This window comes from Rhinatrema bivittatum, chromosome 3 (assembly GCF_901001135.1).
Source record: "Rhinatrema bivittatum chromosome 3, aRhiBiv1.1, whole genome shotgun sequence".
Classification (NCBI taxonomy): Eukaryota; Metazoa; Chordata; class Amphibia; order Gymnophiona; family Rhinatrematidae; genus Rhinatrema; species Rhinatrema bivittatum.
In genome coordinates, this window is record NC_042617.1 from 449,914,949 (window position 1) to 449,942,335 (window position 27,387).

The window sequence follows — 27,387 nt, forward strand, 5'->3', positions numbered from 1 at the left end:
TTTTAACTTGCCAACGTTTATGCATTATCCTATTTTCTTCTGTTGGATCCTTCCAATTTTTGAATGAAGATCTTTTGGCTAAAATAGCTTCTTTCACCTCCCCTTTTAACCATACCGGTAATCATTTTGCCTTCTTTCCTCCTTTCTTAATGTGTGGCATACATCTGGACTGTGCTTCTAGGTATTTTTTAACAATGATAATGCCTCTTGCACATTTTTTACCTTTGTAGCTGCTCCTTTCAGTTTTTTTCTAACAATTTTTCTCATTTTATCAAAGTTTCCCTTTTGAAAGTTTAGCACGAGAGCCGTGGATTTGCTTACTGTCCCCCTTCCAGTCATTAATTCAAATTTGATCATATTATGATCACTATTGCCATGCGGCCCCACCACTGTTATCTCTCTCACCAAATCCTGTGCTCCACTTAGATCTAAAATTGCTCCCTCTCATCAGTTCCTGAACCAATTGCTCCATAAAGCTATCATTTATTCCATCTAGCGTGTCCCGATGATACATTTACCCAGTCAATATTGGGGTAACTGAAGTCTCTCATTATTACTGCACTATCAATTTGGTTAGCTTCCCTAATTTCTCTTAGCATTTCACTGTTAGTCTCATCATCTTGACCAGGTGGATGGTAGTATTCTCCTATCACTATAGTCTTCCCCGACACACGAAGGATTTCTACCCATAAAGATTCAATTGTGCATTTAGTCTCATGAAGGATATTTATCCTGTTGGACTCTATGCCATCCCAGACATAAAGCGCTACACCGCCTCCCGGGTGCTCCTCTCTGTCATTGCGATATAATTTGTACCCCGGTAGAGCACTGTCCCATTGGATGTCCTCCTTCCACCATGTCTCTGAGATGCCAATTAAGTCTGTCATCATTCACTACTATACATTCTAATTCTCCCATCTTACTTCTTAGACTTCTGGCATTAGCATACAAACATTTCAAAGTTTGTTTTTTGTTTGTATATTCATTCTGCTTTTTAATTGATAGGGATAAGTTAGAATTTTTTAGCTCAGGTGAGTTTTTAGTTACAGGCACTTGGCCTACTTTTCTTATTATTGGTACCTCACTGTCGGGATGCCCTAATTCTAATGCATCATTGGTATCCTTTGAAGATACATCTCTCTGAACATGCACTGCTGAGCGACTGTCGGCTTTCCCCTTTGTTCTAGTTTAAAAGCTGCTCTATCTCCTTTTTGAAGGTTAGTGCCAGTAGTCTGGTTCCACCCTGGTTAAGGTGGAGCCCATCCCTTTGGAAGAGATTCCCCCTTCCCCAAAAGATTCCCCAGTTCCTAACAAAACTGAATCCCTCTTCCTTGCATCATCGTCTCATCAACGCATTGTGATTCTGGAGCTCTGTCTGCCTCTAGTGACCTGCGCATGGAACAGGGAGCATTTCAGAGAATGCTACCCTAGAGATTCTGGATTTAAGCTTTCTACCTAAGACCCTAAATTTAATTTCCAGAATCTCCCTCCTATGTTGTTGGTGCCCACATGTACCATGACAGCCGGCTCCTCCCCAGCACTGTCTAAAATCCTATCTAGGTGACACGTGAGGTCCGCCACCTTCGCACCAGGTAGGCATGTTACCAGGCGATCCTCACGTGCACCAGCCACCCAGCTGTCTACATTCCTAATAATCGAATCACCAACTATGACGGCCGACCTAACCCTTCCTTCCTGGGCTGTAGGCCTTGGGGAGATATCCTCGGTGCGAAAGGACAATGCATCACCTGGAGAGCAGGTCCTTACTACAGGATCCTTTCATGCTGCACCAGGTTGATGCTCTCTAATCATGAGACCTTCTTCCTCGAAGGCAGCACCAGGGCTGCCAGTCTGAAGTTGGGACTTGGCTACTATGTCCCTGAAGGTCCCATCTATATACCTCTCTGACTGCTTCAGCTCCTCCAGGTCTGCCACTCTAGCTTCCAGAGATCTGACCCGTTCTCTGAGAGCCAGAAGCTCTTTGCATCGCATGCACATGTACAACTTCTCGCCAGCAGGTAAAAAATCATACATGTGACACTCGATGCAAAAGACTGGGAAGCCCTTTTCTTGCTTTAATCTTTCTGCTGGGGTACGGTGTGAAATACTGACAGACTCTAGGTGGCACCTCAGGGGTATAGGACGAAGTCCGTTAAAACTTCTCTGTCTCCATCTGCTGGAGGGGAGGCAAAACCCAGGAGTCTGGACTGATCAGTGGTACTACAGGAACGGAAATTAGCAGGTAAGAACCAATTTTCCTATGAGCTGGGACAATGGAGGAAAGAACTGGAGGGTAAAAAAGGGGAGGGGATGAAATATGTGTGGATAGACAGGAAGAGATAAAGAGGCAGAGAAAAGAGAAATGGAGAAAAATGAGATGAAAAAGTAAAAGATGAATACCAGAGTAATGTAAGGAAAGAAGTGAAGAAGATGGGGAGAGAAAAGAAACAGAAAATGGACAGGAACTCCTAGAAAAGAAGCTAAAGGAAGATCAACAAGAGGAACACAGAAAAAAGAGATAGACCAGTGCTATTAGAAAAATAAAATGACCAGGTAACAAAGATAGAAAAAAAGCATTTTATTGTCACTTTAAGGATTGGAATGAGTCAGCTTTGGAAATGTCCATCTCTTAATCTTTATTCTTGGCTCAGTACAGGAGAAAATGCTTTTCTATTTGTATTTATCCAGTATTGCACTGCATGCAGAGTCTGCTTCTTGGCATTCCCATTTGTTTTTATCTGAACGCTTGAAATTTGTGGTCCCTTATTCTATGTTTGGTGAGGGTGTCTGTCTTGTGTTCTGTGGGCATCCCTAAGGTGAGGGATTCTACTTCTGTGAAGTTTCTGTGTAAGGATCTGTTGCAGTGCATCTTATTGTGTTTTTCCCATAAGAAGTGTATTGTAGGTCCAAGTTATTCAGCTAAATGAAGATTTGGGCATTAATCCAGTTAAATTCTAACCAGCTAATAAGTTAAGGGCGTTCTGATGGGGTAACTGGGAGGAGCTGAATTAGCTATTATCCCAGTGCAGGGAGATGCGCTGGTTTACCGTGTGTCATCTTAACGCAGGAAACTTAACTTCTAGTCGGAGATGGTGAAAAGTTTCCAGGGCTAATGTTAGTCTATGGGCAAAAGCTGGAGCTCTGATGTTGGGGACTGTAGTCGAGATGTTAAGCCCACAAAACATGTTTATGCTCACAGATCATGGTTTTGGCACATAATCATATTTTTATGCCTGCTAAACGTTTCTTTACATATATTTTTGCGTTTCATATGCATATTTTTAGTTCCTGATGTTAGCATACCGTTAGCTTACTGCAACAGAAGATAAAAATATATTTAGCTTATGTGTTGAGACTGTGCATTGAATACATACGCTAACTGTCTCTCAGACCTGTACACTCACACTTCCTCTTCCACACAGCCACACACTCTCTCGCCTCACTTCTCAGGCCTGACCCCTTTCCTGCCTTCAGACACTAACTTGCCAGTCTATATCCTTCCCCTCTGTTTATTTATTTTATTTATTTATTTATTTAACATTTTTATATACCGGGATTCATGTAAAAAATTACATATCATCTCGGTTTACATTATAACGGTAACAAGCATGTAAGAATGCGATTACATTGAACAGGGCATAGAACTTGGATCAAATAATAAGGGGTATAACTTAAAAGTTATGTTAACGAAAGACTAAATAAGACATTGTTTTTCTAGCTGAAGATCTAGGTACATACTGGAGTTAATGTAAGGTCCGGTTAATGTTTAGTTCTTAAAGCTTTTTATTTAAGTCACCACGGAGATGCAGGAAAATTAAGTCAGTCCCAGAAGTTCCAAATTTTAAATATGCAAGTATTTTTATTCGTCAAATCGGCAACTCCATTGCTCAAAAGGTACAGAATTTATTCAACACAGGGTCCCCCGACACGGACACGTGTTTCGCCAAACGCGGCTGCGTCGGGGGGGAACAGTATATTCTTTGTGGCATTCAAACTTTAAATTTCAGCGTCTTAGGCGGCAGTTTCGGCAAGGAGAGCCTTGCTCCTTTGGACGTTTATAGTTCTTAAAGCTGCCACATTCTCCTTCCTCGCGCCCACACAGACCGATGCCTCATTCTGCTGAATCGGCCAGTACCCAAGATTCCCAATGTTTCTCTGGAGACCAGGCACTCCATACAAATTATGGGATATTTAAGAGAACAAAGCAATTTTCATGCTATAATTTACTGGAAAGCTAATCTCAATGACAGAAGCCATATATAAAGTTTATTACACATGCATTATAATGAAGCTGGATGGAGAGGGGCTGAGAGTGTCCTGCTTTTGATGTTCCAGGCATTGGTCACATTTAGTGATGTTGCTGCTTATTTCTTGGAAGTGGAGTGGGACGTCCTGGGAGAATGGCAGAAGAACCTGTACAAGAAGGTCATCAAGGAGATTCATGGCATCCTGATATCACGGGGTAAATATGCTTTTTTTTATTTCATCTTCCACACACAGACACATTGTGGGATGGATGCTGCCAGTTTATCAGAACTGGAAAAATCCCAGGTGCCAGGTCCCTTGGCCACGTAAAATTTAGGGTCTGGCTCTTGATGGCATCCCAAATCCAAGAGGAGCTGCTGTGGGTCACCAGGGCCCAATGAGAGGCACCAGTGCTGCAGACCCTGCAAAGGTTGCTGCTCTATGCTATAAGATAAATCTTTTTGTATGTATTTATTTATTTAAAAGTAGGTTTTTATCCGCCCTTCTTACATTCAGAGCGGGGTATATTAAGAACACACATAATATAGCAACTAGCTATTGAAAGAAAGTGAATCAACAATATGAATAAAGCCAAACATCATATAGCATGGACACACATGGAAATAACAGGCATGCAGTAACAACTAGTCAATAAAGTCGCTATTAAATAGTTAAGACATTATGAATAATATTGAGCATAGGCTAACATGAGCATTAGAGATCGCCAGGAAGATTTACAGGCAATTCGGGGGGGCCTAAAGGGAGTGGCATTGGGGAGTATACATTATCGCTTCATGTTGGGAAAGCATTATTTCTTAAGCTAGACGTTTTTTTTACATGACTGGTTGAAGTCTGTGCCCCTTTACGCTACAGCAAAGCTGGTACAGGGGAATATTTACCTCTGTGATTCCCACCTGAGAACTACAGCTTCTGTATAAGGGCATGATATGTTAACTCTGCATTAGCTTGACTACACAGTATAACATATTGCCCCTGCCAAGTCAAATATCTCCTTTCTCCCTCTCACAGGCCTCTAGATGAAGTTGTATATCCTAGAAATGTGGGTTTCCTTCTCAGATACTCCTAATAAGAAGCTGGGTCTCCTCCCCAGGAGGGCATATTCTAGCAGAGAAGATTGACATCTGCAATACCTCCATAGCAGAAATCGCCTGAGGCTTAATCTTAATCAAGTGGCAGCCTGCAACTGTCTCTGGGTGCAAGTATGCAGCCAAAGATATATACGCTCCTACCCACACTGCTCCATTAGAAAAGGGAACACTGCACTCCTTGCAGTGGTGGGGTGAGGAGATTCAGTTGAAATGTAATTTAATTTTCCAATTTTTTTATTGACAGGTTATTCAATTGTTAATCCTGATGTTATTTTCAAGATTAAAAAGGAAGATGAGAAATATTCCACTCAACATTATGAATGGGAAAGAAAAGAAAACTTGAATGACCACACTCTTAGTAAGTACATTTATTTGTGTTTATTTCAAGTACTTCTATACCACCACTGTATGAAAAGAATGGCCAAAGTGGTGTACTGTCAGAAAATACAATGTACAATCCACAGTACTAATTATCATAAAATCAAAACCCAACGTAGTAAATGTTTTGGATGTAAAGGACTTTGCATTTTTCAGATCACAGATAATGGATCATTAACATCAAACATTTGGAGCCTTTAAAATCAATTTCCTAATATACTATTAGCCAGTCCTCAGTGAATCCTTCAAGACATGTTGGTTTTCTTATAACAGGTCTTCCGATTGTAACGTCTGTTTTCTCACTGACTGTTAAACAAGAGGAAGATCTGCCCTTCATGAATCATGCTGAATCAGAAACGGCTGAAGAGATTCACCCTCCTATAACAGGCAAGTATTAAATTCCTCTCTCTTACCTCCTTTGACCGATATAGCATTGCTTGATTTAATCATGGAGGTATGACATAACCTGTGCTATGTAAGGTCATTTTTGGTAATTCATTTTAATATTTATATGCTGACATTATTTTGCATGCAACATGGCTCATAAACTTTTTTGCTCTATTCTACACTAGTCTACTAGTCTCTCTCCTTCTCTATACATATCCGAAACACTGCTAAAACGTGTCATTCCTCTCTTTATAAGATTGCCAAAATCCATCCTTTCCTTTCTGAACAAACTACCAGAACCCTTACCCACTCTCTCATCTCCTCCCACTTAGACTATTGCAACCTGCTCCTCACAGGTCTCCTGGCAAGCCATCTCTCTCCACTGCAATCTGTTCTAAATTCAGCTGCACGACTTATCTTTCGCCAAAGTCGCTATGCTCACATAACCCTTCTTCTGAAGTCACTGAATTGGCTCCCTATCCACGCCTGCATATACAGTTCAAGCTCCTCTTTCTCACCTACAAATGCCTTCACTCTGCAGCACCTCACTACCTCTCCTCTCTTATCTCTCTACACCCCTCCTCGTGCACTCCACTTGTCGGATAAATCACACCTATCTGTCCCTTTCTCCTCTATTGCCAATTTCCCAACTCCTTGCTTTCCACCTGGCTGTGCCATGTACTTGGAATAGTCTTCTTGAACTGGTGCATCATGTTCCCTCTCTTTCCATGTTTAAATCTCATCTAAAGACCCACCTTTTTGAAACTGCTTTTAAATCTTATGCCTGATATTCTGCTTCTAGTCGTCTTAGCTAACTTTTTTTTTTAACCATTGTCTTGCTTTATGAAATACCTCAAGTTTCTTGTCCTGTATGTTTGTCTTATTAGATTGTAAGCTCTATTGAGCAGGGACTGTCTTTTCTGTGTTTGTTGTGTATGTCGTGTAGTGCTATAGAAATGTTACGTAGCAGTAGTAGTAGTACTTCTCACAGGACAGGAGGATGTTAGTCCTCACATATGGGTGACATCATCAGGATGGAGCCCAATCACGGAACACTTTTGTCAAAGTTTCCAGAACTTTGACTGGCACCTACTGGGCATGCCCAGCACAACACCAACTCTGCAGCCAGCAGGGGTCCCCCTTCAGTCTTCTTTTTTCCGCGCAGCAGTAGCCACACGGGTTAAGGAGCTCTTCAGAGATTCCTGACAGGAATTTTTCCTCTCGGAACATCAATATTTTCAAAAAACATTTACCCCACAGGGGTCCCCTTATCGATATCTTTGCTCCGCGGTCGAATGGTAAGTTTTTTACCTGCTTGCGGTTGATTCCTGTCGAGTTTTTCCCTCGTAGCCTACTGGCTATCGACCGCACCGCGGCTAAATTTTGTCGAGGCCATGGCGTCGGGTTTTCGTCGGTGCCCTGACTCCACTCAAACGATGTCCATCACTGACCCTCACACTGTCTGTGTGATGTGTTTGGGGTCCGACCATGATGTCCTTACTTGCCCCAAATGTGCCCAAATGACACCAAAGGGTCACAAGGCTAGGCTGGAGAAGATGGGATTTCTCTTTCAGCCAAAAACCCAGACTCCATCGATAGCTTCGACGTTGTCTGAACCAGTGCTGTCTACTTCGCGCCAGCACTGGGAAACCGCTGCTGCCCGACCAGCTTCGATGACTCCTCGGGTGTCGACCCCCTCTGTTCCTCCTCAGGAGAAAGATCGAGAAAAACATCGACGCCGCCATCGAAAAGCTCAGGCCACCAATACAGGCAAGCCCTCTGCATCGACGTCGTCTGAGCCACCGACAAAGAAGTCCCGAACAGAAAAGGCCCCATCCTCTTCTGTCTCTGGGTTACCAAGGCGTTCCCCACCTGGACAGGTGCTGGGATCCGCGATTCCACCTTCATCGGTGGACCCTCCAGCTACGCCAGTGCTGCCTCCTACTCCGGAACCGGGTATCCATGCCCCAGGTTTCCATGAGGAATTGGATCAGATGATCCAAGAGGCCATTGGTAAAGTACTCCAGGGGTTCAAACCTCCACCGATCAGATACCCATGGCGCTTGCACCGCTATTGGCAAGAATGGATAAGTTAATCGGTGCCCTTCCACTGGTGCATCCGAGGGAACCGATGGCTCCGATACCTTTGTCATCGGAAGAAGAAGAAGAAACACCGATCTCCATTCTGCCCTCCGGAGTACTACCACCAACACATCCATCAATGTCACCGATTCCATCGGTGCCTCCATCGATGCCTTCGGTTCCACCTCCAAGGCCATCGATGCCTAGGCCCGGACCTTCCGGAATAACACCGTTACTCCCTTCTGATGAACATATGGGAGCTGGTGATGAGTCATACAATCCCTGGACCGATGATTCATCCCAGGATTCAGATGATTTGCCTTCACAGCCCTCTCCTCCTGATGAAAGGAAGCGTTCTCCTCCAGAGGACTTGTCCTTTATTAACTGAAACAGTTCCATTCCAGCTTCAGACCGAAGAGGACTCTAAGCATCAGATGTTACAACTTCTTCAATTTCTTGTCATGTCTATCCCTATTCATGACATCCTCTTGGACCTTTTAAAGAGAAATTGGGAGCACCCTGGCTCTGTGACACCTGTCAACCATAAGGCAGATGCCACCTATCTAGTTCAGCCAGCCCCTGGCTTCCAGAGAGCTCAACTAGATCATCATTCAGTATTTGTGGAGTCAGCCCAGAAGAGGGCACGACACTCCAAACCCCACTCTTCCATTCCCCCAGGAAAAGAACAGAAATTTCTGAATGCGTTTGGAAGATGAGTATTTCATGGGTCAATGCTCATCTCTCGCATTGCTTCCTATCAATTATGTATGATCCAGTACAGTAGGGCCCTGTTTATGAAGATTCAGGAATTTGCTGAAGCCTTACATCTGCAATTCCAGGACCAACTTCATGCCCTTGCACAAAAGGGTCTAGATGCTGCCAAACATGAAGTACGTTCGGCATATGACATCTTCGACACCGCCTCCAGAGTTTTGGCGGCAGGAATTAGTGTGAGAAGATGGGCCTGGCTAAAGTCTTCAGACCTCAGACCAGAAGTACAGGACAGGTTAGCTGACTTGCCCTGTGCTGGGGATAATTTTTTCGGAGAAAAGATTCAAGAAGCAGTGGCGCAGCTCAAGGACCACCAAGAGACTCTACACCAGCTCTCCTTACTGCCTTCTGATCTCTCTTCCTCTTCCAAACGATCTTTTAGAAGAGACTCCAAGAGACAATTCTACCGGCAAAGGAGATTCTATCCTCCGGCGTCCAAGGCTCGAGCTTCTAAGCCTTACCAAAAAGGCCAATCCAAGCAACCTCGAGTACAGAAGTCACAGCCAGCCCCCTTCCAACCAGGTCCAGTGTCTGGCTTTTGATTCCTTCCTAGAGAGCAGTACCTAGCCTCCACTTCTGGCTATTCCCGTCGGAGGCCAGTTGTGCCACTTCTCCAAACCATGGCACACAGTCACCACAGATCAGTGGGTACTTGCTGTAATAACCTAAGGTTACCACCTCAACTTTCTCTCTGTTCCACTGGATTCCCCACCTCAGCTGATGTGGGGATCATCCGACCACTCACCTCTCCTGGAACAGGAGGTCTCCCTCCTCCTCCAGTCCCGAGCAATAGAACCTGTGCCCCTCTTCCAACAGGGGCAGGGTTTCTATTCCCGGTATTTCCTGATACCAAAAAAGTCAGGTGGTGTTCGCCCAATACTGGACCTTCGCACCTTAAACAAATACCTACAAAAAGAAAAGTTCAAGATGGTGACCTTAGGTTCTCTTCTTCACCTTCTCCAAAGGGAAGACTGGCTCTGCTCTCTAGACCTCCAGGACGCCTACACACACACTTCCATTACTCCGTCACATCGCAGATTCCTGCGCTTCCTAGTAGGCCCGAAACACTTTCAATATCATGTGTTACCATTCGGCCTAGCATCTGCCCCACGTGCCTCGTAGTGGGAGCTGCCTTTCTCAGGAGTCAAAGTGTCCACGTCTACCCCTGTCTCGACAATTGATCAGGGCTCCTACTCAGCAAGCTGCACTGACGTCTCTACATCTCACGTGCCATACCCTGATCTCCCTAGGGTTTCTCATAAACTATCCAAAATCCAGGCTAGTTCCCTCTCAAACCCTATTGTTCATAGGGGCTGACTTGGACACTCTAAAAGCGAAAGCCTTCCTACCTCAGGATCAAGCTTTCACTCTCACCTCTCTGGCCCATCGACTGCAGTCTCGACAACACCCAACTGCACGTGACTTTCTGATCTTACTGGGTCATATGGCCTCCTCAGTGCATGCCTGGCCATGAGAGTAATGCAGTGGACTCTAAAATCGCAGTGGATTCAGTCTTCTCAGCCAATGTCCACCATTGTCCACATCACTAGCCAGCTCCGCTTATTGCTGGCTTGGTGGATAAACCAATCCAATCTGAAACCTCCGTTTGAGCCTCTCCAATCTGCTTCAAGTCCTTCCATTTCAGGCTCCAGAACCTCATATAACACAACAGATGCCTCCAACCTCGGCTGGGGTGCACATGTTGCAAACTTGCAAACTCAGGGCATTTGGTCTCCAGAGGAAGCCAAACACCAAATACATTTCCTGGAGCTTCGTGCAATCAGATATGCTCTCAGGGCTTTTCAGGATCGCCTTTCCAACCAGGTCATCGTGATTCAAACAGACAACCAGGTGACCATGTGGTACATCAACAAGCAAGGGGAAACAGGCTCCTACCTCCTGTGTCAGGAAGCTGCACAGATATGGGCGGAAGCCCTTTCCCACTCGATGAACCTCAGGGCCACCTACTTGCTGGGAGTGGACAATGTGTTGGCAGACAAGCTGAGTCGCACTTTTCAACCGCACAAGTGGTCCCTCAACCCCATTGTAGCGGACTCAATATTCCAACGTTGGGGGGTTACCCTCACATGGACCTCTTTGCGTCAATTCACAACCGCAAAGTAGGGAACTTCTGCTCTCTCACTCGCAGCCAACACCTTCAACCAAGAGACATTTTCTCCCTCTTGTGGGCCAGCGGTTTCCTTTATGAGTACCTTCCTCTTCCACTCATTTCGAAGACTCTCATGAAGTTGCGAAGGGACAAGGGACTAATGATTCTGATAGCCCCTCATTGGCCACGCCAGGTCTGGTTTCCAGTTCTCCATGACCTATCAGTACACCAGCACATTCCTCTGGGGAAGGACCCGCTTCTGATCACTCAGAACAATGGCTGCCTTCGTCACCCCAACCTCCAGGCCCTCTCCCTGACTGCCTGGATGTTGAAAGGTTAATACTTCAACCTCTTAACCTTTCAGAGCCGGTTTCCCGTGTCCTAGTAGCTTCACGAAAGCCTTCCACAAGGCAGTCTTATTGTTACAAATGGAACAGGTTTATGGTTTGGTGTACTTCCATGTCCATCGATCTCTTCACTTGTTCCACTCTGAAGTTTTTGGACTATCTCTGGCATTTGTTAGAGTCAGGTCTCCAAACCTTTTCCATTAGGGTACATGTTAATGCGGTAGCTGCCTTCCATAAAGGTGTCGGGGATGTACCTATTTCAGTACAACCCCTTGTAACACACTTTTTGAAGGGCTTGCTCCACCTTAAACCTCCACTGAGCCCTCCGGCCCCTTCCTGGGACCTCAACTTGGTTTTGGGCCGGCTCATGAAACCGCCGTTTGAGCCTGCAATCTCCGCCATCTCACCTGGAAGGTGATTTTTCTTTTGGCGATCACATTTGCTCGCAGAGTTAGTGAGTTACAGACCTTAGTTACCTACCCACCTTACACTAAACATCTGCATGATAGGGTAGTACTCCGCACTCACCCTAAGTTTTTGTCTAAGGTAGTATTGGAGTTTCATATCAATCAATCCATTATACTACCCACCTTCTTTCCCAGGCCCCACTCAAACCCAGGAGAACAGGCTCTGGATACCCTTGACTGTAAACATGCTCTAGCATTTTATCTAGACCGTACAGCTGCCCACAGGAAATGAACTCAATTGTTTGTTTCCTTTGATCCCATCAAATTGGGCAAACCTGTGGGTAAGCAGACTCTCTCCTCCTGGTTAGCGGACTGTATTTCCTTTTGTTACCAACAGGCAGGCATTCCGCTTCAAGACCGTGTTAAAGCACACTCTCTGTCAGGGCCATGGCAACATCAGTAGCGCACCTACGCTCAGTGCCGCTTGCTGACATCTGTAAGGCTGCTACCTGGAGCTCTCTCCACACCTTCGCAGCCCATTATTGTTTAGACAAGGCTGGCAGACAAGATTCCATCTTCGGCCAGTCTGTGCTACGCAACTTATTTGCGAACTGAGGTACCAACATCCTTCCACCAACCAGGTAGGGTTCAGGATGCCCTCTACCAAATTCCACCCCAGTTCTTGTGCCTGTTGCCTGTCTTTGGGTACATTTAGTGCATTGCTCGGGCATCCTCAGCTCGGTACTCACCCATATGTGAGGACTATCATCCTGCTTGTCCTGTGAGAAAGCAGAGTTGCTTACCTGTAACAGGTGTTCTCACAGGACAGCAGGATGTTAGTCCTCACGAAACCCGCCCGCCACCCCGCAGAGTTGGGGTGGCGGGCGGTATGCACTTACGAATTATTATTATATTTTTCGCATGTACTTTATACTATAAGACGAGACTGAAGGGAGACCCCAGCTGGATGCAGGGTTAGTGGCATGCTGGGCATGCCCAGTAGGTGCCAGTCAAAGTTCTGGAAACTGTCAAAAGTATTCTGTGATTGGGCTCCATCCTGATGATGTCCCCCATATGTGAGGACTAACATCCTGCTGTCCTGTGAGAACACCTGTTACAGGTAAGCAACTCTGCTTTCCATATTAACATTAATGAGGGCTAACATGCACATTAATGCTTGAGTTAGTGTTAGCGTGCTTTAATATGTTAACCGCCTAGTCTGAGACCAAGAAAATATACATACATATGTGTTTTGGGGAGAAAGAGAGAGATTTTAACTTTTTAAAAATAATTTTATTTATGAATTCAAAATGCATTATAAACATCTGATTAACAATATCACAGAGTTTGTCAGATTGTAAGCTAATACTAAATACACACGTGTTCCCTAAACTCAATTAAAGTAGAAAGATTCATCATGTAAGGCCTAGAACCTTACCCCTATATTTGAGCAGATATCTCATGAATCAACTTATGGTCCACATATCCCAAAATTAGTATGGCTGGAAGGAGGAGGGCAAACGATGAGGTTTACAATGGGTGACCCAATCCAAAGACAAAAAGTTAAAGGAAGAAACATTCACAGAGTTGATTACCAAGTTGAAGATGGGGACCAATAATGTAGGTTATTTTTGGCAGATGGACAGGGGGGAGAAATGGACCCAGAGGCCCACATCATCTATGAATTAGAAAGCAGATATTGCGTAGATCTCTTAAGACAGCGCTGACCTACAGACCACCGATTCCAACAGAAGCATGGTCAGAAGGGGAGGGATAATAATGTGGCCTACAATAACAAACCAACCCAAAGACAACATTAACACAGGGCCCGATGTACTAAGGGGTACTGGACTGTGTGCATAGTTTTACCCATCAATATGCACTTATTTTTTATGCTGGGACATTACTCTCCATGCAGCCAGGAGTTTTGATTGCAAAAAAGTGCACACAAACCTGCATGTTTGTTTATACTTATTAATTGCTACTATAAAATATTCATAGCAATGAACAAAATAAAACAATATCCAATACACAATAATCTCAGTAACCATAAAAAATCTAACACAATACAGATAATGACATTATCATCTTAAAATCCCACCTCATAAAATACAAAACCCCTAAAAACCACAATCCACCTCCTCACCATAGTCCGAGAATCTGTACCTCACTGTCCCATAGTTAGGTTATCTTTAGAGACAGGACTTAATTTCTAGACAAAAAGGAAGTGGGAGTGGGGAGAGGGAGGGAGTGAATTCTCTTCATTTGTTTTTCCCATTGAAGAGATCAATGTGGGGAATGGGAAAAACATATGAAGAGAAAAGAAGAGCATATCCCTTGAGGAAGCCTCTAGGGGTGAAACAAGGGTAGGGATTACAGAAGAAATATCAATACTGTTTAAAAAAAATTACATGTAAAATTAATGTAATAATATGGGTTGTCAGAGGGATGTTTTTAGCAAGAGTCCTTAGATGGACGGGGTAGTGTGAGTGTGGAGTATGAATGATGAGTATGTGTACAATATTTTAAGGGTATTATTAGTGAGTATGAAGATGTAACAGCCTATTTAATGTGGATGATTTTGTATACCACATGTGTCCTCGCTGCTATGTTCTAAAGCGATTAGAAATATTGAAGTTTTGATACTCTTTGTTTGAATATCTAAATAAAAAGAAGTTTGTGTATAAAACATTGGGATGACAAATGAACTGGATTTACTATAATTGTATAATTTCCCCTATGTGTTGTATACGAAGTTTAATTATGAACACTCTTGAACTTTTTTGCCTTCAGGGTCAGGGTTGTAGTCTGTGTGCCCTTCAGATTTTGGCTTTTGATTCTGTAGTAATGGAAAATTCCCAGATTTCTTACTAAAGGATATTGTAAGAGCTCTCAGCACCTTCAGGGATCCTGGATATCCTGATATTGGATCATCTGTCTCAGATTTCCTTTCCTCCACTTTGGTCTTTAGAATTTCTCTTTGTTTCTTTGGCTGTTTTATCTCTGCTTTCTCAATTTTCAGCATGACTTCCAACTTTCTGATTCTAGACTCTACCTCCTCAATCCTTTTTTTTTTTTTCTTTTAATAGGAGTCTAGCTTTTGTTCTAGTGTCTCTAACCTATTTGCTATTCTGGCTGCACCTTTCTGTCTTACCATGAGGATTATGGCTAAATCATGGACAGGCAAGATCTTGGGGATCTACAGATCTCTGGTGTCCATAGCTCAATCTGTCGAATAGGCAGAGGAAGTCTGTGACTTTGTTTCCAGTGAGTCAGTCTTTTGTTTATCCTTGTCATATTTCTGAAATTGCTTTTGATGGTTTGGATCTCATTACCGTTGACATATCCCTCTTTACCTAAGCATGGATTGGGCCATTGATTGTTTTTTCCAGTTCTTTGCTGTGCATGGGCTTGAACGAGGAGCTCTGGCAGGATATATCTTACCACCTCAGTTTCATGTAGGCCTAGATTTAGACGTAGGCATCGCAGACAACTGCTTAGGCTGCCAAATTTTGAAGGCACCAAATACTTAGGTTGAAGAAGAGCCTGTTCTTGCATGCTTTTTAGAATCGCACACCGGCATCACTATGGCCTTCTGGACCCCTTCTCTCCAATCTCCAGGGTATCCCCATCTCCCCTTTCTAGTCATGTCAAAATCTTAAATCTGACCCTAGTTCCACGCCTGCAAGTCATCGCCTTTCCCAATAAAACTGAAAATTTAAAGTCACATGCACCATGGAGGTTGGGCCTGGTTATAACTATACCCACTCCATGCAGCTTACACCAGCTTTCTTGTAAGCCTGATGCAACCACACTGCTGCTGATAGGATTGAAAGTATGGATGTTTCTGAAGTTCTATGAGACTGAGCAAACACTCGTTTCTTGTAGCTGATCACCAGACCAGTTTGTGACTCTTGAAGAAAGCAGTTGCCCACCTCAGTGTTAAAATGATCAGGCTACAACTATAAAGAATTTCTGATGACGATCAAAATAGCAGCACCCTTCTTTGCCTTAGCACTGCACTGGAAACAATGCCTATGAAAACAGCATAATTCTGAGCTCACTTGCAGTGATACTACAGGTGATGGGATATCTTTTCTAAACATTTTGTAACCATCTTTTCCCACAACAGGCTCCCCTAGTGTCAAACCTGACATTTTAATTCGATTTAAGCAAGAAGGAGTTCGGATTAGGACCCCAGTATTTGAGGACAGAGGAAATCTGACCATCACAGGCCCATGTGAGGAACTGCATAAAGCAGGTGACGTAGCTAAGATTAAAGCTAGTGATGGGCTGATGTAAGTGTTTCATTGTTTTGTTTGTTTATTTGTTTATTTATTTATTTAAAATCTTTTCTATACCGTCGTTTAGTAATATACCATCACAACGGTTTACAGAGAGGCATGTAAATTTATATTTGGTTAAATTCGTACTACCAAAGTGCCAAAACAATTATCGGTAACATGTTTTCATAATATAAGGTATATCGTGCGTGATCTGGATCTTGTCCTTTTTTATGATTAATAGGAAATACCATTCAAGAATTGTACTTTATACTGCAGTTATCTTAAATTACTCTATAATAATGATGAGTAAAAATAATAAAATATACAAATATGCTACTAGGTGACTTTTGCTGTGTGTAGATGTTCTTTTGCTTGTTCATTTAAACTTCGAATTCTCCAATCTCACTGCAAAATGCTTTTCTGGAAAGCCATGTTTTTAAACTTTTTTTTTAAGAGTTTTAATTCTCTCTGTAATCTTGTTTCGAGTGGCAGTGAGTTCCATAATGCTGGTCTGGCTAATGATAGGGCTTGCTCTCTAACTTGTGTCAGTTTTGCTGTCTAGACTGAGGGGATGGTTAGTAGAGCTTTATTAGCTGATCTAAGATTTCTCTGTGGAACGTGTACGCATAGTGCTGTGTTTAACCAGTCTGCATTTTCTTCGTTGATCAGTTTGTGAATTTTGTAAAGTGTTTTATAATGCACTCTTTGTTCTATTGGCAGCCAGTGTAGTTCGGCAAGTGTTTGGGTGATGTGGTCTATTTTGCTTTTACCAGTAAGTATTCTGGCAGTAGAGTTTTGCAAGATTTGTAGAGGTCTTTTGGGGAATGTGGTAGTCCCAGAAATAGTGTGTTACAGTAGTCTGTGCTAGTGAATATCAGTGCTTGTAGCACTGTTCGGAAGTGCGCTTGGGTTAATAGGGGTTTAAGCCTCCTGAGGACCATAAGTTTGGCGTAGCCTTCTCTAACTTTTTGTGATATGTGTTGCTTAAAGCTGAGTTCAGTGTCAATTATTACTCCTAGGTTTTGAGCTTTCTCGGTTAGTTCCACTTCTTGATTGTTTTTAAGTTTGATGGGGTTTTGAATCACCTCAGAGCTTTTACGTTCTAGGTGTATAAATTCAGTTTTTTCAATGTTAATTATTCCATTTGGTTTAGTAATTGCTTAATTATATCAATGTACATCATTGCTAGGTTTATGGTCTTATCAATTGTTTCTTCGGGTAATATTAGTTGAATGTCATCAGCGTATATGTAGTGTATGATACCTAGTCCAGCCAGGAGGTGGCATAGGGGCAGCATGTAGATGTTAAATAGTGCCGCCGAAAGTGTGGATCCCTGGGGTACTCCTGTTTTTAGCTCAATTCTGTCTGATATTGTGTCTTTAATCTGTACTTGGAAAAATCTATTGTTTAGGTATGATCTGAACCATTTCATTGTTTTGTTTTGTAGACCTATTTCTTCTAGCCTTTTTAGTAGTATGTTATGGTTTACTATGTCAAATGCAGCTGATAAGTCTAATAGTATCATAATGTAGTGTTTTCCACTATCAAATCCTCGTAGTAAGTTGTCTGTTAGAGAGGTTAGTAATGTTTCGGTGCTATAGTGTTTTCTAAAGCCGTGTTGTGAGGGATATAGTATGCTGTTGTTGTCTAGATGTTCGGCTAGTTGTTTTTGTACTGTTTTTTCTATCAATTTAGCAAGTAGGGGTAGGTTTGAGACTGGTCTGTAGTTACTTAATATATTTGGGTCACTGGTTTTTTTTTCTTTAATATTGGCTTGATTATTGCACCTTTAAGTATATCTGGGATTGATCCTTCGTTAAGGGATAAGTTAATTATTTTGGCTATTGTATGGGAAATGGTGCCAGCTAGTTTTTTTATGTCTATGGTAGGAAATGTATCGATTTTATGTGGTGCTGGATTTAAATTTTTTAGCATGGATTCAACTTTGATACTGGATATCTCATCAAATGTGGACCATAGTGTCACATCTCTAGTCTGCATCTTAATTTCCTGTTTTGATGCATTTGGGATTTTTGCTTTTAGGCTTGTTATTTTGTCTATGAAATAGTGTGTTATTTAGTTACATTTATTCTCTTGTGGGTTCTGTGGCGCTTCTGTTTTATCATTAGGTTTTTCTGGAACAAGCCCAGCAAGAATGAAGCATTATAATCAAGAGTCCGACTTCTAACCTTTGTTGTATAGATAATTGTTTTGTTCTGATTCCATTGCTTTTGCTTTTTCCTTTCATTTTCATGTTTCTCTGTTTTCTCTTTTCATTCTTTTCTTCTCTTTCCATCTTTTATCCTCCTCCCACTATTTCACTGCAACCTATCTCTCTTTCCAATGGCACCTACTCTTTTTCCCCTCTTCAGTTTTTTGCTCTCCTTTCATCTGCAGTCTCTCTCCTCTTTCTCTAGTTTTCTCCCTCACTTCCTGTGTCTATCTGCTGCTTTACTTCACTCTTTTCATCTACTTCTGTCTTTCATCCTTTCTTCCATCACGCAATATTTCTGGCCTCCCTCACTGCTGCCCTACTATGCTCCTTCCTCCCTCCCAGCTGCATGTGGTTGTTTTTTATTTACTGGGATCCCTATAGTGCTGGTAGGATGGGACCCTATTGGGATCAGATGGAGAAGAGTAGACACAATGGCCCATACAGGCAGCAGCAGGAGGGGGAGAGGAAGGGAGGTTGGATTCTATAGCAAGGGGCATATTCTGCAGCAGCTTTTATGGCCATAATATTGTTGGAAACTAGGTGACCTGCCCACCATGGTTCCTGCTATAGAGGTTCTTTCATACCTTCCACCTTTTTGTGTGTGTTCCCTGTCATGGCTCCTTTTTGTAGCGAGAGAGGTTTCTTATCTCTTACCAGGATGCTTACATTTTGAGAGCTCGTAGAATTCCCATCATCTCACTTTTCCCCAGGTATTGCTTTTCTTAAGTCCTAGATTATTTAAAAGCTGAAGATATTTTTCTAACAGGCAGCCAAGGTTACAGTCTTGACCCCACAGTAAACATCCTGAAAATGGAAGAGCCTGATGTCAGTGACCCGCTGGAGGGAGGAGAGGAGGATACTGATACCAAGAGCAGTGAGCAGAAAATTCCTTTGTAATAAAATACTTGATGTAGCTGTAAAGTATTTCAAGCTTTGCACATAGAGAGTGAATCCAATTACTGGTTTTCAGTAAAAGTTTTATTACTAAGTCGTTTAAAATTCAATTGCTTGCTGACAGGTCTGAGGTTCAGTATCCCAGGTCTCCAGCAGGGCATACCAAGGTTTTTGGTTACTGATGTAACAAGAGTGGAGGACTGGAGATGAGGATGAGATCAGATATGGTCTGTCTTCCTCTGTTTATGTGTGATTGCCCATCTATACCTGTCTACAAGCAACATTACTTCCTGTGATGTGTTATATAGAGCCTTAGCCAAGCAAAGATCTTCAAATAATTCCGATATGTACAATTGCATAAAGCAGGTAATCTATTTTGAATTAAATATAGGGACGGACCAATTCAAGCCTTGAAGACATGAGATTTCCTACCAGTGAGAGATATAGTACATTATTAAACTAGTTCAGTTTATTGCAGTTCTTAACTCCTTCTGCCAAGACATTCAGAAGCTCAGATCTTACAGAATTGGGAGCTCATGTTCCTTTTAAGTAAGGATTGCTTGTTTGTATGTCCCTCTCCATAGCTTGTTAAATTAATGGTCAATGTCTCACTTTTATCCAATAGATGATGGCTTCAGGAATAATAGTAAGAGACAGAAAATGTGCGAGGGACATCAGAAAGAGGAACGAAAACACAGAGACTCCTCCAGTGACTACCCAGATACTTCAGCTGACTGTGAAGGAGGTATAAGTAGAGTAACATTACCTACGGTGAAAGATAAAGCTCAGAAAGCAAAGAAACTAAACGTGTGTCCAGAACAAGAGAGAAGTTCTAACCACTACCCAAATCTTGTGCAAACTCAGAGACTCGATGAAGAAGATAGTCTGTTTAAAAGTGCTGATACTTGGGAAAACCTAATTACAAACTCACATTTTACTGACTATCAGGAAATGATTGTATGTGGGAACATGTTCACTGAGAATTCAAGTCACACTTGTATCCCACAATATCATAGAAAGGAAAAAAAATGTGCATGCCCTGAAAGTGACAAAACGTTAACTAGAAAATCAAACTTGCCAGCATATAAAAAAATACATAAACAAGATCAGCCTTTTAAGTGTACTGACTCTAAAAAACGTTTTACTTGTAGAGCACAGTTTACAGTTCATCAGAAATTTCACAAGGAACAGGAACTATTTACATGTTCAGAATGTGATAAAAGCTTCAAGCAAAAATCTGGCCTAAGAAGCCATAAAAAGACCCACACTGGAGAGAAACCATTTAAATGTACTGAATGTGATAAATGCTTTAGTCAGAAAGGTCACTTGCAACAGCATGAATTGGTGCACACACAAGAAAAACCATTTAAGTGTTCTGAATGTGAGAAATGCTTCAGTCGGAAAGGTCATCTGCAACAGCATGAAATGACCCATATGAGACAGAAACCATTTAAATGTTCAGAATGTGATAAAACCTTCAGTCAAAAATCTGGCCTAAAAAATCATATAAAGAATCACACTGGAGAGAAACTGTTTAAGTGTTCTGAATGTGATAAATGTTTTAGCCGGAAGGATCACCTGCAGCAACATGGAATGATTCACATTCGAGAGAAACCATTTAAATGTTCTGAATGCGGTAAAGGATTCTGTCAAAAATCTGGCCTGCGCATTCACGAAAAGTTCCACACTGGGGAGAAACCATTTAAATGTTCTCAGTGTGATAAAGGCTTCAGTCAGAAATCTGTCCTGAGAAATCATGAAAAAATTCATACTGGAGAGAAACCATTTAAATGTTCTGAGTGTGATAAATGTTTCAGTAGGAACGGTCACCTGCAGCAACATAGAATGGTTCACATGGCACGGAAACCATTTAAATGTTCTGAATGTGATAAAATGTTCAGTCAAAAATCTGTTCTAAGTAGACACCAAACGATCCACACCCGAGAGCAAGGATTGACTATATGAAAGCTTTTAATAACATCCCACACTCTTGGATAAAAGACAAACATCAAAACTGTGGCATGGCCTGATGTTACAACAGCTGAACGGAAGTCAGGATAAAATCTTCCCCAAATTATAAGTGCACTGGCCCTGATGGTGTCTAACCTTTTGGCTCAAATGTTAACATCTCTCCACCAAGACCTGGCTAACTGCAAAAACCAGTTGATCAGACAGCCAGAATTAACTCCACAATGGCTAATAACAAGAACAGCATGCCTCCTTCCAGAATCAAATTACATCCCCAATAACTTATTTGCCTACAATCTATAAGCTGTTTATTACAAGAGATGCAGATAGAAATTATGATCGCATTGATTCTAATAATATGTAGGCAACAGAAGGGTAACAAAAGAGGAGCATATGGAACCAAAAGCCAGATTATGTTGAATAAAGCCATTAAAACCAGCTATATAATTAGTTGAAACCTTTTAAGGTGAATTTCCAAAGAGTTGCGTGCATAAAATCAGCACATATGCTTATTGCAATGACATGGTGTATATCAAAAACAAATGTGTACCATGTGTTCATAATTTCTACTAGGTTTTCAAAATAATAAAAAGATTTAAACCTAAAAAAAATCAGCACTTACGCATGTAAATAGTATATACTCACGTATATGCTATTTTATAAACCTCTAAATACATGCAAAGGTAAAAATGCACAAGTAAATTTATGTGTGCAAATAAAAAAAAAAAAGTGTGAAGGGGGGGTGGGTCAGAGCATTCTAGGGCTCAATCAACATTTATGTGAATAAGTTGCTATTTTATAAGCAATTTACACATGTAAATTTGGCAGCTTACCCATGTATATTGATACCTGCTCTATATCTGGAGAAAGAGACCGTAAATTCTTAAAAGTGAAATACTGACTGGGTGGGAGGTCTGGGTGAAATAGGGGGAGTTAAGGCTGAAAAGCCAGGATGGTCTTGATCTGCAGATGGTGTGGGGGAATTGGTAAACTAATTGGTATAACTGGTAATTTCATTTCCATATGCATGTTAGAAAATCTCTCAGCTTGCACGCTTAAAAGCCGACTTATGGGGGGTAATTGTATGTATATTACACGGGTAAAATCTCCATGCATATTTTTTTAAAGCTAGTTGCAAAAATATGTGAGTATAGCAGTCATGCGCTATTTATCTAGATAAATTCTGATTTATCTGGCTAACTCTTGTAATCAGCATTTACCCGGACAAGTTCCAAGTTATCGGGAAAAGTAGTGGCATTTATCCAGACAAGTTCCAATTTATCAAGCTAAGTAGCCACTTCTTGGCCAAATAAATCTTAAAATGCTACTTATCCAGCTAACAGGCCGATACAATACAGTGCGCTCCGACGGAGCGCACTGTTAGCCTGCTATTGGACGCGCGTTTTCGCTTACCCCTTATTCAGTAAGGGGAGGAAAACGCGCGTCCAACCCGCAGCACCTAATAGCGCCCTCAACATGCAAATGCATGTTGATGGCCCTATTAGGTATGCGTGCAGGATACAGAAAGTAAAACGTGCAGCTAAGCCGCACGTTTTACTTTCAGAAATTAGCGCCGACCCAAAGTTCGGCGCTAATTTCTTCCAGCACCGGGACTTAATATCATGGCGATATTAAGTTGGAGGTCCCGAAGAGTAAAAAAAAAAAAAAAAAATTTGAATTCGGCCTGCGGCTGTCGGGCCAAAAACCGGACGCTCAGTTTTGCCGGCGTCCGGTTTCCGAGCCCGTGGCTGTCAGCGGGCTCGAGAACAGACGCCGGGAAAATTGAGCGTCGGCTGTCAAGCCCACTGACAGCCGCCGCTCCTGTCAAAAAGGATGCGCTAGGGACGTGCTAGTGTCCCTAGCGCCTCCTTTTCCCCGTTTCTACCGTGCCACCTAATTTGAATACAGAATCTCACTCACCATCGAGGGGCCGGTGCGCGCACCAGGAGAGCGGGCGTTCATCCGCTCTCTCGCGGACTTTACTGTATCGGCCCGTAAGTCAGCCAGATAATTAGCATTTTTTTTAGACTTATCCAGCTATCTAACTTAGCCAGATAAATCAGAACTTATCCAGATAAGTGCTGCTACTTACACTGGTCTCAGCCAAAATGCTTCCAAAATGAATGTGGTCAAACTCTTTACTACATGAATGAAAATGATGATTGATTTTAGTTTTCAAGATATGTGACTGGATCAGTATATATGACCTTTGACTTGCGAATTGCAAAGAATAAGTGAATTAAGAAGGGAAAGGATCACAAATTAAACAGAAATGAATAATAAACATCTTTGACTAGATCTATGACTGGGTTTAGAAAGTAGTTGCTTTTCGGGCACAACAAGGAATGATGCAATCTGAAGCCCATATTGTGTCATACATGATATGAATTGCATTTTATTATTCCTAGAAGTCATGGATGATGCAATCATAACTCAGTTTACATCACTCTGCTGAGCAAATTGCCCTAGATCAGCTCTAGAAATCATACAGTGTCATTTGTCAGTGTTTGATTTTGATTTCTATCTGAATAGGATCAGAGATGCCTCGTACTTGTGTAAACAATGCAGATAACTTCTGCTATGTTTGTGGTGAAGTGACTTTTGCATCACAGAAGCGCAGTATAACCGCTCTGGTTAAGAGAGCCTACTACCTGTATTTTGGCTGCAAAATTGGAGATCAGGACAAGAGCTGGGCACCACACATATGCTGCAACACTTGTGCAACAAATCTTCACCAGTGGTTGAACAGGAAAAGGAAATCTATGCCTTTTGCATTGCCTATGATTTGGAGAGAACCAACAGATCATATTGCTAATTGTTATTTCTGCATGGTGCCTCCAGTTGGGAAAGGTTTGTCAAAGAAGAAAAAGTGGACTGTGCAGTATCCAAACATTCCATCTGCTAAACGCCCAATACCCCACGGAAAAGGACTGCCGATTCCTGATGTGCCAGAATTATTCTCCCTGGCGTCAGCCAAGGAAGAGGATGAAACTTGTGGTCCTGAACAATCAATGTCGCATGACCCAGATTTTCTTCCATCCTCCTCCTCTGAACCACACCTCATAACACAGAGTGAACTGAATGACCTTGTAAGGGATTTGGAACTACCCAGGAGTAAGGCAGATCTGTTGGGCTCAAGACTACAGCAGTGGAATCTCCTGTCAGGTGAAAGATTATTCAGTCATAATTACACAAAAAAGACCTAAGTTTACAATTTATGATTAAAACTCTACTATTTACACAATAAAATATAGGTGTAAAATGTAAAAACTTAAATATCATGGAAACAGTAGCCAATCAGAAGCTTTAATTGTCATATTTGAATTCAGCATATCAACGTCAGTAATAAATGGCACATTTTATCGCTGAAGCAGATGAAACATTTATTACAATTTTAAACATTTATATTTCAGTGTTCTCCAGGTAACTCGGAAATTATCCAGATTAGTAAAATGTATTTTTATAATTTTTTACATGTGCACATGTTTCCAAGTATATTTCTATGTATTTTATAACCTGTGTACATTATATATGTGCAGGATTTGCACATGCCTTTATACATGCATAAATGTGAATCCTACACCTATTTGGTACATCAAGTTTACCATAACATGTGGCAGATTACACTGTGCCTGAATTATAAAGATGGACAATTTGTCATTCCTAGCATAAAAATCCAGCAAGGAATGAATATTTTGAGAAGATTCCTGTCATCACATTTGTCTGGCATTAAATCCACTGAATATTCTTAATGTCTTGGGTTATGGAACTAGCCATCAATTCCCTACCAAATAATATCTTACCTACTATTTGTAGATGATTTGAAACACTACAGCTTTGGTGATGCCATTTAGCCGAACAATTCTCGGTAGTGAAGAGTTTGTCAGATGACATCAGGATGAAACTTGGCCTGGATAAATGTGCTAATGTGACTTTTTCCTTAAAAGAAAATTAAGCAAACCTGAAAATATCTCCCTAGCCGAAGATTGCAGTATAAAAGAACTGGAGCAGGACGGTGTGTATACATATTTAGGAGTAGAGGGAAGTGGAAAAATTTGGCATAAAGTACTGAGAGAAAAGATCAGTAAAGAGTACTATAGGAGACTGAAACTGATATTGAAAAATGCCTTAACAGCATGGAATAAGAAACAACCTATTAGTGCAGGAATTGCAAGCTGATTATCATACTGCTTTGGAATAATAAACTAGCCCATAAATATCTTGAAGAATTGGATATAAAAAGGAGAGAGCTCCTTCATGCCTATCTATAAAAATCAGTGTATGTTCCTAGAGCTGAAGGTGGTATGGGTCTTATTGAAATTGATTACACATATAGAGCTATCATAATAACTCCAGGCATACTTAATAGCATCAGTGGACCCAAATGCTCAAACAGTGCTGAAATATGAAAGTGAGCAAGCATAATCAGTCTCAGTCCTTAAGCTTGGACAATTCCAGCGAATAGAGGGAAGGACTGAAATTTTACCAGCACACAAAAGGAAGAAGATAGAGAATTAGCAAAACAAGACAAAAAAAACTCTTTAAAGAATTAGACCAGCAACCAAAGGGGGGATGTATCAAACCACAATATTTTATTGCAGGCGGAACAAAATATCACAAGGGGATGGTCCCATGATATTTTGCCCCTCCCCAACAAAATATCGCAGCAATACTGCCATGATGTGGTTTACAATGGAAAAACTCCATGATAAACAAGAAAGTGGCAGAGGACACACAGATGACCAGTGGTGGCCCGTGTCACATGGGACGGCCATCGATTTAAAGGACCACATGGCCTGAAACCCCTCCCCTCCCAAAGAGTCAAAAATACACCAGGGGTCTTTGAAGACCCCCCACCCCCAGCTGTTGCTTTAGGTGCAGACCCTAAAAGTTAAAAAAAATAAATAAATAAATAAATTGTCATATGACCATGGTCCCTTCCCAAATCCCACTACCCTTAGTAAAGACCCCCCCATAGATAGTAAGCCACCCCCACTGCTCCTCCAACACCTCTCCCCCTGTTCGCCTGTCCAATAAAATTAGGGCCTGGTGGTCTAGGGTGGGCCCCCCTCAAAAAAAAAAAAAATACTCTGGTGGTTTACGGGGCCCTCCAGACCCTACCACCTAAAAGAAGAGTCCATGGTATGGGGCAGTCTGGAGTGTCCCCCAGCCCCCAGGTCTAGGTAGTCACAACATCATCCAAAATGGTGCCGACTTGCCATTGCCCCTATCAAGTGGGTGCTATTTAGAGCTATGGTGCCGACTGGCTCGGAGCTAGGAGGCTACCTGGACCACCCCATACCACCACCAACTCTTTTTATTTATTTATTTTATTAGGTGCGAGGGTATGGGGCCACCCTCGACCACCAGGGTTTCTTTGTTTTTTTGAGGGAATGGGGAAGAGTTTTGTTATTCTTGGGCTCCTGGGCCCTTTAAGAAGCCTCCCATGGATATCAGGATGCGCATAGGCATCCCGCTGTCAAAGAATATCTACACCTCCTTGGAATACGATAAAGTAACATGGCTGAATTTTTTTCCTAAGCCTTGTTATTTTATTTGCATTGTATTGCCTATGCATTAGCTAGTTAGCATGTATTAGGACATTTTATGCATGCAAATATATGCAAAGCAGCTAATTTTAATAGGGGTAGAATATTATTTAAAAACACATGATATCTCTGTGATATGGCTATATAGTTTGATAAACACTGTTTAAGGCACATTGTAGCCATATCTCAACTTAGTAGATCTAGGCCAAAGAAAGATAACTGATAGAAGCACAAATATAATGGGTAGTACCAAGAGCTACTTCAGAAATTCCATGGATCATCAAGGAGAGGTGAACTCAAATATCCAGATGAGAGATTGATAATTGCAGCACCAAATAGTGGACTATAGTGAAGATGGTTCACAGCCAGCATAGATAAGAATGGTAAAATGGACAAATGCAGAACTGGAAACAGTTATACATCTCATCACTGGATGTGACATGTTAATGTCAGAAGGCCTGTATACAAAAAGGCATAACAAGGTGGCATGGTTTATTCATTGGAAACTGTGTAAACATAACATTGTTGTGATTACCTTGGACTTTCCTATTCCAACTAAGAGGAAGACTGATGCTAGAAAACTGGATTTTTATGGTGAAGGAGAAAAACACAAGAATGGCATTGTTGGTTAGAGGTGTC

At 41.9% G+C, this 27,387-nt stretch overlaps 1 protein-coding gene across 7 annotated transcripts in view; it reads left to right on the forward strand.

Annotated features, from left to right (window-relative positions):
* The window catches only part of LOC115088022 (gastrula zinc finger protein XlCGF26.1-like), a 52,388-nt gene extending 26,076 nt beyond the window's left edge, over positions 1 to 26,312 (forward strand). For 4 of the 7 annotated variants that reach the window (XM_029595880.1, XM_029595879.1, XM_029595883.1 and 1 more), the window contains 6 exons: positions 4,336 to 4,462; positions 5,599 to 5,712; positions 6,006 to 6,119; positions 15,969 to 16,097; positions 19,104 to 19,211; positions 19,857 to 22,608. In XM_029595880.1, the coding sequence (XP_029451740.1) occupies positions 4,336 to 4,462; positions 5,599 to 5,712; positions 6,006 to 6,119; positions 15,969 to 16,097; positions 19,104 to 19,211; positions 19,857 to 21,196 (1,932 nt within the window). In that variant the 3' untranslated portion in view covers positions 21,197 to 22,608. Of the gene's footprint in view, positions 1 to 4,335; positions 4,463 to 5,598; positions 5,713 to 6,005; positions 6,120 to 15,968; positions 16,098 to 19,103; positions 19,212 to 19,856; positions 22,609 to 23,731 lie in introns of those variants that run through there. The other 3 variants (XM_029595885.1, XM_029595886.1, XM_029595884.1) reach the window with 3 other exon arrangements.
* Positions 26,313 to 27,387: the final 1,075 nt, after the last annotated feature.